The 12,308-nt window shown below is 37.8% G+C and overlaps 1 protein-coding gene across 1 annotated transcript in view; it reads right to left on the reverse strand.

Annotated features, from left to right (window-relative positions):
- mgat4b (alpha-1,3-mannosyl-glycoprotein 4-beta-N-acetylglucosaminyltransferase B) overlaps positions 1–12,308 on the reverse strand; it is a 77,091-nt gene that overhangs the window by 12,999 nt on the left and 51,784 nt on the right. The window contains exons 7-12 of the mRNA XM_059346994.1: positions 9,784–9,859; positions 6,773–6,887; positions 5,921–6,051; positions 4,322–4,429; positions 891–1,084; positions 222–300 (exon numbers count right to left, since the gene is read on the reverse strand). Coding sequence (XP_059202977.1) covers positions 222–300; positions 891–1,084; positions 4,322–4,429; positions 5,921–6,051; positions 6,773–6,887; positions 9,784–9,859 — 703 coding nt within the window. The remainder of the gene's footprint in view (positions 1–221; positions 301–890; positions 1,085–4,321; positions 4,430–5,920; positions 6,052–6,772; positions 6,888–9,783; positions 9,860–12,308) is intronic.

Raw genomic sequence — 12,308 nt, forward strand, 5'->3', positions numbered from 1 at the left:
ATTTACGGTTAATATGGAGAAACAAGTCTGTTATAGAATATTAAAATATCTGACTTTATATTAAGTTCAAGTAGAATAACAGAAACAAAAAGATAAAAGAGACAAAAAAGTCAGCTTTGTGCTGTTGTGTGGAAACTATGTTGCATTGTCAAATACAATAAATACATAAATATATTGCTAATAATAATAATAATAATAATAATAATAAAGGTGTGACTGACGTCGAAGGGCAGAACCTCCACCGACGTGTTGAACAGTTTGTCTCCAGGATGTTCAATGTTCCCGCTGCGGAAGAAAAACCTGACGGAGAGACACAAACAATAAACAAACAATACACAACAAACAACAAACAATAAACAATAAATAACAGTCAGAAATATTCTCTTGTTCTGTCATTGCATCACTCTTTTTGATTTGATGCATCATATTTTCAGTTTTATCGACTTTAAAGTCTATTATTTTAGTTTTTATGATTGTAATTATTCATTCTTATTTTTCCTTTTTATCAGTTTAATCTAGTTTTAAGTCTATATCCTGCCCCCCGTCCCCACAAAGACAAAAACTGACCCCAATTCACAAAATGACTAAAAAAATACACAAAATGATAATAAAAGTCACAAAATTACCAAAATAGTCACAAAATGACAAAAAAATAGACCCAAGATAATCAAAAAAAGTCATAAAATTACCAAAAAAGACACAAAATTATCAAGAAATTACAAAGTGACTAAAAGAAAGTCACAAAATGTCCCAAAATAGTCTTGAAATTCCAAAAAAGGACACAAAATGACCAAAAAGACACAAAATTACAGAAAAAAGGCATGAAATGACAAAAAACAAAAACAAAATGACCCCAAAAAAGACAGAAAATCACCCATCTGCCCCCGTACCTCTCGATGCGGACCGGCGTGAAGAAGCGGATCCGGATGAAGTCCCCCTGGACCGGGGTGAAGGCCCAGAAGAAGTCCTCCCCCAGGTAGGCCTTCTCCAGGGTGAAGTGCTGGTAGGTCTTCAGGCTGGTGGTCACCTCAGCCAGAGGGTTGGCGTGTCCCTTATGGAGGGTCTGCTTCCCAAAGTCCTTATCCTGGACCAGGACCACATCTATATCATCACCTATATCATCTATACATCTATATCATCTACATCATCTATATCACCTCTACATCATCTACATCATCTATATCATCTACATCATCTATATCACCTATATCATCTACATCATCTATATCACCTATATCACCTATATCATCTATATCACCTATATCATCTATATCATCTATATCACCTATATCACCTATATCATCTACATCATCTATATCACCTATATCATCTACATCATCTACATCCTCTATATCATCTACATCTTCTATATCATCTACATCATCTACATCATCTATATCATCTATATCATCTACATCTTCTATATCATCTATATCATCTACATCACCTATATCATCTACATCTTCTATATCATCTACATCATCTATATCATCTACATCATCTATATCATCTACATCACCTATATCATCTACATCATCTATATCATCTACATCACCTATATCATCTACATCTTCTATATCATCTACATCATCTATATCACCTATATCATCTACATCTTCTATATCATCTACATCTTCTATATCATCTACATCATCTATATCATCTACATCATCTATATCATCTACATCACCTATATCATCTATATCATCTACATCACCTATATCATCTACATCTTCTATATCACCTATATCATCTACATCATCTACATCATCTATATCATCTACATCATCTATATCATCTACATCTTCTATATCATCTACATCATCTATATCATCTACATCAATCATCTACATCTTCTATATCATCTACATCATCTATATCATCTACATCATCTATATCATCTACATCACCTATATCATCTATATCATCTACATCACCTATATCATCTATATCATCTACATCATCTATATCATCTACATCTTCTATATCATCTACATCATCTATATCATCTACATCATCTATATAATCTACATCACCTATATCATCTATATCATCTACATCACCTATATCATCTATATCATCTACATCTTCTATATCACCTATATCATCTACATCATCTACATCATCTATATCATCTACATCATCTATATCATCTACATCACCTATATCATCTACATCTTCTATATCATCTACATCATCTATATCATCTACATCACCTATATCATCTACATCATCTATATCATCTACATCATCTATATCATCTACATCTTCTATATCATCTACATCATCTATATCACCTATATCATCTACATCTTCTATATCATCTACATCTTCTATATCATCTACATCATCTATATCATCTACATCATCTATATCATCTACATCACCTATATCATCTATATCATCTACATCACCTATATCATCTACATCTTCTATATCACCTATATCATCTACATCATCTACATCATCTATATCATCTACATCATCTATATCATCTACATCTTCTATATCATCTACATCATCTATATCATCTACATCATCTATATCATCTACATCTTCTATATCATCTACATCATCTATATCATCTACATCACCTATATCATCTATATCATCTACATCACCTATATCATCTACATCTTCTATATCACCTATATCATCTACATCATCTACATCATCTATATCATCTACATCATCTATATCATCTACATCTTCTATATCATCTACATCATCTATATCATCTACATCATCTATATCATCTACATCACCTATATCATCTATATCATCTACATCTTCTATATCATCTACATCTTCTATATCATCTACATCATCTATATCATCTACATCATCTATATAATCTACATCACCTATATCATCTATATCATCTACATCACCTATATCATCTATATCATCTACATCTTCTATATCACCTATATCATCTACATCATCTACATCATCTACATCATCTATATCATCTACATCATCTATATCATCTACATCTTCTATATCATCTACATCATCTATATCATCTACATCATCTATATCATCTACATCACCTATATCATCTATATCATCTACATCACCTATATCATCTATATCATCTACATCACCTATATCATCTATATCATCTCCTCTCTGCTCTGTGTAAACAGCCTCTCCTGTCCTCTCCCCTCAGCTCTGTGTAAACAGCCTCTCCTGTCCTCTCCTCTCTGCTCTGTGTAAACAGCCTCTCCTGTCCTCTCCTCTCTGGTGAATTTTTGGCGATTTTTAAGGAAAACATATGTGGGGTTGACAGAGTTCAGAATATAAAAGTGGTCCCAGAATCGAACCCTGAGGAACTCCAGAATATAACTGACACAGAGCTCAAGCACCAACACTGACACTAAAATCAACATTTAACACAAGTAACGGCCACTTTTATAACTGATGATGTGTTCAAGGACCATGGGAACGTCCAAACTCTGACGATAATGTCTGTTTGTTGTAATTTTGGTGATTTTCTACATCAAGATGGGGTTCGGAGGGTTTAAGCAGCTGGTTTTCAGCCCTCGCTGTGTGTGTGTGTGTGTGTGTGTGTGTAGATGACTGGGCTGTTCACTGACCGTAGGATAAAGTGTGAGTGTTAGTCATCTGTTACTGGTATCTCAGTCTGTCTGACTAACGGCTCTCAGACTCAGACACTAATATATATATATATATATATATATATATATATATATATATATTCTCCCAGTAAGTTAACTAGAGTATGAAAACAATACAAAATGACAAAAAATGTCACAAAATATTTTTAAAAAGTCACGGGATTACCGAAAAGACAGAAAATTTCCAAGACACAAAATGACAAAAAAAACACACAAAAATACACAAAAAAGATATAATATACATATAAAAGATATACAATTACAAAAAAGTCACAAAATGACCAAAAAATAATCAAAATGACGGCAAAAAACTTACAAAGTGAACAAAAAAGTCAAAAAATTATAGAGGAGAGGACAGGAGAGGTTGTTTACACAGAGCTGAGAGGAGAGGACAGGAGAGACTGTTTACACAGAGCTGAGAGGAGAGGACAGGAGAGGCTGTTTACACAGAGCTGAGAGGAGAGGACAGGAGAGGCTGTTTACACAGAGCTGAGAGGAGAGGACAGGAGAAACATGACAATACTGAGAACGTTTTATTTTCATTCTCATTCTAACTGTGTTTTTCTGCACAAAGACTGTTGGAGTTGTTCCTCAGAGCTGCAGGACTAATAGATTATATATATATTTATATTTATTTTATATATATTTTATATATTTGATGTATATTTTGTAGACGTTACCTTGAGTTTCTGGATCTTTCCGGCCAGTGATGAATGTGTCCCGACATGTTGGAACAGTGACGGTTTGAAGCGAATCCTCAGGTTTGCTTTCTGTCTGTCGCAGTGTTTCTGATTCACACAAACACATCAAATCACAACAATATTCATATAAATATTATTATTAAAGAGTCACATTAAAACATGAAACACTGAAGCTCAGCAGCGCTAATTATAATAACAACAACACTGTTTCCTTATCAATATTTTTAATATTTTACATTAGATTTACATCTTTATGTTTATTTAAGATGGTCAGACTTCCTTTATTATTATTATTATTATTATTATTATTAATAATAATAATAATAATAACAACAACAACAACAACAACAACAACAACAACAATAATATAATCATCATCATCATCATCATCATCATAATAATAATTTTAACATGATAATAATTATTGTATTATTAATAGTCAGAGCTAACAGCTGGAGTCAGAGCTAACATCTGGAGTCAGAGCTAACAGCTGGAGTCAGAGCTAACAGCTGGAGTCAGAGCTAACAGCTGGAGTCAGAGCTAACATCTGGAGTCAGAGCTAACATCTGGAGTCAGAGCTAACAGCTGGAGTCAGAGCTAACAGCTGGAGTCAGAGCTAACAGCTGGAGTCAGAGCTAACATCTGGAGTCAGAGCTAACAGCTGGAGTCAGAGCTAACATCTGGAGTCAGAGCTAACAGCTGGAGTCAGAGCTAACAGCTGGAGTCAGAGCTAACATCTGGAGTCACAGCTAACAGCTGGAGTCAGAGCTAACAGCTGGAGTCAGAGCTAACAGCTGGAGTCAGAGCTAACATCTGGAGTCAGAGCTAACAGCTGGAGTCAGAGCTAACAGCTGGAGTCAGAGCTAACATCTGGAGTCACAGCTAACAGCTGGAGTCAGCGCTAACAGCTGGAGTCAGAGCTAACATCTGGAGTCAGAGCTAACAGCTGGAGTCAGAGCTAACAGCTGGAGTCAGAGCTAACATCTGGAGTCACAGCTAACAGCTGGAGTCAGAGCTAACAGCTGGAGTCAGAGCTAACAGCTGGAGTCAGAGCTAACATCTGGAGTCAGAGCTAACAGCTGGAGTCAGAGCTAACAGCTGGAGTCAGAGCTAACAGCTGGAGTCAGAGCTAACATCTGGAGTCAGAGCTAACAGCTGGAGTCAGAGCTAACAGCTGGAGTCAGAGCTAACATCTGGAGTCACAGCTAACAGCTGGAGTCAGCGCTAACAGCTGGAGTCAGAGCTAACATCTGGAGTCAGAGCTAACAGCTGGAGTCAGAGCTAACATCTGGAGTCACAGCTAACATCTGGAGTCAGAGCTAACAGCTGGAGTCAGAGCTAACAGCTGGAGTCAGAGCTAACATCTGGAGTCAGAGCTAACATCTGGAGTCAGAGTTAACAGCTGGAGTCAGAGCTAACAGCTGGAGTCAGAGCTAACAGCTGGAGTCAGAGCTAACATCTGGAGTCAGAGTTAACAGCTGGAGTCAGAGCTAACAGCTGGAGTCAGAGTTAACAGCTGGAGTCAGAGCTAACATCTGGAGTCAGAGCTAACAGCTGGAGTCAGAGTTGAGGACTCACCGCGTCCTTCTCCGGGTTGCAGACTTTGACCCACATGATGTGGTCCAGCAGCCAGTCGATGGGTTTGTCTTTGTAGAACATCAACATGAACTCCACGATGAGGGACAAGTCCAGAGACTTAAACATCTTCCCTACAGGAGGAGAAAAACATCGGCTCACTTTCATTCATACAGTGATAAAAAATACATACAATGACCAAAAAAATACCAGAAAATGACCAGAAACCAAATAAATACCAAATAAAAACAGAAATTTACCAAAAAAGTCACAAAATGACAAAAAGAGTCACAAAATGACCAAAAAGACACAAAATGACAGAAGACAGACACAAAGCAGAGTGTGTTGCAGTAAAAATGTTTCTTTAATGACAAAGTTAAGTGCTGCAGCGAGGACGTGACGTCAACTACAACTCCCAGGATGCATTTCACCAGCAGAGCTTCAGCGGTTTGAACTCAGTGGATCAGATTATTTATCATTTCTATCTGGACACAAAATAACTTTTCAGCTCCAAATTCAACATTAAAAACATGTAGTAAAGGGATATCAACACCTAGTCCTATACAACAGATCTCGTTGAAACATTTCAGACGAGATTTGACAATAAAGTTTCATCAAGCTTGTTGTTCTTGTTCTGCATGTTTGGTGATGTCATCACTCGAGCCTCTCCATAGGGTTACACTGGAGGGATTTTTTGGCGTGTTTTTGCTGAATAGTTTGAAAACCGTTTGTCGAAACGGAAGAATAAAATCTAGGATTAATCCCGGTGGAGAGAATATAATGTGCTCTTTCAAGCACACTCAATAAAACAGTATAATTATTGTTGTTGTTGTTATTATTGTTGTTATTACTGACCGATGAAGCCGAGCTGAGAGAACTCGAGGATCATCCATTCCTCCGACGGCTGCTGAAGAGCAAAGTTCTTCATCGTCGTGAAATAATTCGGACGAGCCACGATGTCGTCCTCCAGCTGAGAGAAGAGAGAGAAGAAGAAGAAGAAGAAGAAGAAGAAGAAGAAGAAGAAGAAGAAGAAGAAGAAGAAGATGAAAAGTAATATAGTGAAAGTATTTTTATTAGTAATTTGACTAGTAACTCTGTATATTTCAGATATTTTTCATGTTTAAAAAAACATTTTTGGGGAAATTTTTCTAATAATTAAATGAATATTTACTGGTTTTTATAGTTATAATATAACAATAAAAAGATTTTTATCATGAACTTAAAACATTCAACAAATCTTAAAAACAAAATAATAAGGATCAGTTGGTGAGATTCAGATATAAAGCTAAATATATATAGATATAAATATATATATATATAACATGTGATTTTAACATATTCATGTGAATAAAAAGTGCAAAAAAAAATTATTAGCAAAATATCCAAAAATAATGCATAAATATATTTTTAAAAAAATATATACAATTTTTCATTGTATTAATTGACATTTTACTTACTTCTAAAATGAAGCTAAAATATGTATTTAATCATAAAAGTTAATAAACAAGTTAAACTAATTGATTATTAGCAAAATATCCCGAAGTTGTATATTAATTTTCTGTTTTACATTATAATAATTGATATTTGAATAATTTCTTAAATAAACATTAAATATGTGTTAAATCATAAAAACAAATCAATAAAAAGCTTTACTTTTTCCAAAAACAACACATTAAATATTATTTAGTAATTTATAAAAAAAAAACAATAAATTGAAAAAAAAATCTAAAAAACAAAACATAAACTTTATATTTTAAAAAATGAAATGTAAAATTGTATTAATTTACATTTAACATATTTGTTAAATTAAAAACACAATATTATTTTGTTCTCTCTATAAAATATATAATTATTCTGTCATGTTTGTGAGTTCAGACGAGGATCTCCTGGTTATTTTATTTCATATTTATCTCATTTCTTTATTTCTTTAAATTATATTTCTGTCCGAGATTAAATCTATGCAGTCAGAAAAACTGCCGTTTAATATTCCGTTTTTCAGTTTTTATCAGTTATTAACCAGCGACAGGTGAACTCCTCACACACACACACACACACACACACACACACACACACACACACACACTCTGCTGTCTGCGTCTGTTTCTGTTTCTTTTCATCTGAAGAGAACAAAGACTCCACAGAGACGACTCCATTAATGACCCGCCACTCTACCCACAATGCAACAGTTTCATCAGCGCCGGCGCCGTTACATCATCACAGAGTCTCCTGATGCTGCTCAGGTTCATCACGTTTATTTATTTATTTATATTTACTTTATTTATGGGCTGAGAGGATCATATTATACGAAGATTATTTATTATTTTATTTATATTTTATTCAACAAATAAATATCTATTAATACAATTGAAAATGTTCAGTATTTAAAAAAAATAATTTGTTTATTTTTATTTTTTTATTTCCAAATATTTAATTCTTTAAAGAAAATATATTTTTTGAAATGTATTATTTTTGGATATTTTAAAAAACGTTTTTATTTATTTGTCTTAATGATTAACACTTATTTTGTGATTATTTAACAAATTATTAAAATGTTCAGGTTATCAGGTCCAATTATTTATTTATTTATTCATTTAGTTTATCGGCTGAGAGGCTCATATTATACTAAGATTATTTATTATTTAATTTATATTTGACTCAACAAATAAATATGTATTAATAAAATTTAACATTTTATGTATTTAAAAATATATCCATCCATCCGTTCACGGGGCCGGGTCGCGGGGGCAGCAGGCTAAGCAGGGCGCTCCAGGCGGTCCATGTCCCAGCCTCACCCGGGACGATGGAGAACCTCTCCCTGAGGTGTGAGCTGAAGACCCTGCAGACAGACAGGGGCCTCCGCTAGACGTTCCCAGTTCACCCACTACACGTTTGGGTTGCCAGGTCTGTCCAGCAGCCTCCCCCACCACCTGATCCACCTCACCACCAGGAGGTGATCAGCTGACAGCTCTGCTCCTCTCTTCACCCGAGTGTCCAGAACATGATCAGATCTGATGATACGATAATGAAACCGATCATGGATCTTTGTCCTAGAGTGCTCTGGTACCAGGAACACTTATGAACAGCTCTATGTTCTAACATGGTGTTTGTTATGGACAAACAGTGACTAGAACAGAAGTCCAATAACAGAACACCACTCTGGTTCAGATCGGGCCGTTCCTCCCAATCACCTCCTCCAGGTACCATCATCGTTACCCACATGAGGGTTGAAGTCTCCCAGAAGAACTATAGAGTCCCCAGGTGGTTCCCCTGCAGGACACCACCCAGAGACTCCAAGAAGGCCGGGTACTCCGCCTGCTGTTGGTGCAGAAGAACAGACAACAGTCAGAGACCTTCTCCTCCTCTGGTTCCTCTGGTTCCTCTGGTTCCTCTGGTGACTCCAGCCTCTCTCCCTGGGTAACGGGGGTCTGGATCCAGGAGGGGCCCCGGTTGACCCGTGCCAGGCCAGGTACTCTGGTTTTTCCTGATCTTCATAAGGGTCTTTGAATGTCTCTTAGTGCGGCCCCTCCACTGGGACCAGACGTTAAGCTGGCTTGGACAGGTTAAAAATATATAATTTATGTATTTTTCCCCAAAATATTTTAATGTTTTTTTTAAAAAAAAGATAAATTATTTGAAAATATTTTATTTATGTTTTTTTGATTTTAATGTTTATTCAGCAAATAAGTAAAATGTCAACTAATAAAATTTAAGCTTGTGTTTATTTTTAATAATATATTTTATGCATTATTTTGGGATATTTTGCTAATAATGTTTTTATCGCACTTCCTGCAGTTTTTCACATTAAAAGCCTGTCAGGAAATGACCGTTCAGCCACTGGGAGGCTTTTATTGTGACAGGGTTCCTACCTGGACGTAGTAGGTTCCTTTAGACTGAGCGTACATCATCAGGAAGCAGTAGTCCAGGTTCTGCTTCGTCCTCCACCTGGCACACAAACAACAACAATAAACACACAAACAACAACAATAAACACACAAACAACAACAATAAACACACAAACAACAACAATAAACACAGAACACTGAAACCGTTAAGAACAACAGATAATAAAAGAATAATTTTAGCACCATAAATGATCATAACAGTTATATTTAATTATTGAAACATTTATCGATGACTATGACTGTAAAATCTCAACATTTCTGATATTATTTATGATTTTGTTCCTCGGTTTGTTTACTGAATGTTTGCATGTTTCTGATAGTAAAGAGATGTTTGACCCCAAAAACAAGAGAAGACGAGTCAGAAAGTCTCTGACAGAGGACAGAGACCAGAGGACATAGGACAGAAGACAGAGGACAGAAGACAGAGGACAGAGACCAGAGGACATAGGACAGAGGACATAGGACAGAGACCAGAGGACAGAGACCAGAGGACAGAGACCAGAGACCAGAGGACAGAGGACAGAGACCAGAGGACAGAGACCAGAGACCAGAGGACAGAGACCAGAGGACAGAGACCAGAGGACAGAGGACAGAGGACAGAAGACAGAGGACAGAAGACAGAGGACAGAGGACAGAGACCAGAGGACAGAAGACAGAGGACAGAAGACAGAGACCAGAGGACAGAGGACAGAGGACAGAGGACAGAAGACAGAGGACAGAGACCAGAGGACAGAGGACAGAGGACAGAGGCCAGAGACCAGAGGACAGAGACCAGAGGACAGAGGACAGAGACCAGAGGCCAGAGACCAGAGGACAGAGACCAGAGGACAGAGGACAGAGACCAGAGACCAGAGGACAGAGGACAGAGACCAGAGGACAGAGACCAGAGGACAGAGGCCAGAGGACAGAGGACAGAGACCAGAGGCCAGAGACCAGAGACCAGAGGACAGAGGCCAGAGGACAGAGACCAGAGGACAGAGGACAGAGGACAGAGACAAGAGGACAGAGACCAGAGGACAGAGACCAGAGACCAGAGGACAGAGGCCAGAGGACAGAGGCCAGAGGACAGAGACCAGAGGACAGAGGACAGAGGACAGAGACAAGAGGACAGAGACCAGAGACCAGAGGACAGAGACCAGAGACCAGAGACCAGAGGACATAGGACATAGACCAGAGGACAGAGGACAGAGGACAGAGACCAGAGACCAGAGGACAGAGGCCAGAGGACAGAGACCAGAGGACATAGACCAGAGGACAGAGGACAGAGACCAGAGGACAGAGACCAGAGACAGAGGACAGAGGATAGAGACCAGAGGACAGAGACCAGAGACAGAGGACAGAGGACAGAGACCAGAGGACAGAGACCAGAGACAGAGGACAGAGGACAGAGAGCAGAGGACAGAGACCAGAGACAGAGGACAGAGGACAGAGACCAGAGGACAGAGACCAGAGACAGAGGACAGAGGACATAGACCAGAGGACAGAGACCAGAGACCAGAGACCAGAGGACAGACCCGTCCTCTCCTCTGATCCATAAATAAACTCGTCTCTCAGTTTATCCAGTTAAAGTTTTACTGCAGCGAGTCGATAGACGTTTTATAATCAGCTGAAGTCTAAAAACAATCGCACATATGGAAAAAAGAGCTTTTTATAGAGAAACAGTAAAGTTAACACAGAGAGGCCCTGTGTCTCACACACACACACACACGCACACACACACACACACACACACACACGCGCACACACACACACACACACACACACACACACACACACACACACACACACACACACACACACACAGCCGGCGGCGGCGGCGGTTTAACGTGGCGGCGGCGGAGAGTGTCAGCTGATTCAGAGACACAAGGCGAGTCAGTGTGATTCAGACAGAAACATAAAGCAGCTGGAGGGAGAAACGCTCCTCTAATGTTCATTTAACATCTGTAACACTGAGCGAGCTGCTGTGGTTAATAACAGGATGGTGGCTCATCCTCTGCTGCTGCTGCACTGAAACACCAAAATAAAGAGATTTATCTGTGATTTAAAGAGAATAAACGGGTCTAAAGGACGCAGAAATAACTCCAACATGATGCTGATGTGTGAAAAGTCTAAATTCATGCATAGTGAGGTCTTTCTGCAACACAACAGGTCAACAACTTTTAAAACGAGTGTTTTCTGAATGGAGTCTGGTTTGATCAAAGTTAGTCATCAAGGGATATTTTTATGGGTTGTTGAACAGTTTAAGAACTTTTTAAGATCACTGAAATATCTAAATAATTTAAGGTATAAATGAAGGGATGCTCTCATGTTATGTGGCCAATTTTATGAGTTTTTACACATTAATATGAAGCCCAAAGGAAACAAACGGATCTAAAAGATGCAGAAATAACTCCAACATGATGCTTTGTCAGGTCACACACACACACAGACACACACACACACACAGACACACAGACACACACACACACACACACACACACACACACACA

This window comes from Centropristis striata, chromosome 12 (assembly GCF_030273125.1).
Source record: "Centropristis striata isolate RG_2023a ecotype Rhode Island chromosome 12, C.striata_1.0, whole genome shotgun sequence".
NCBI lineage: Eukaryota > Metazoa > Chordata > Actinopteri > Perciformes > Serranidae > Centropristis > Centropristis striata.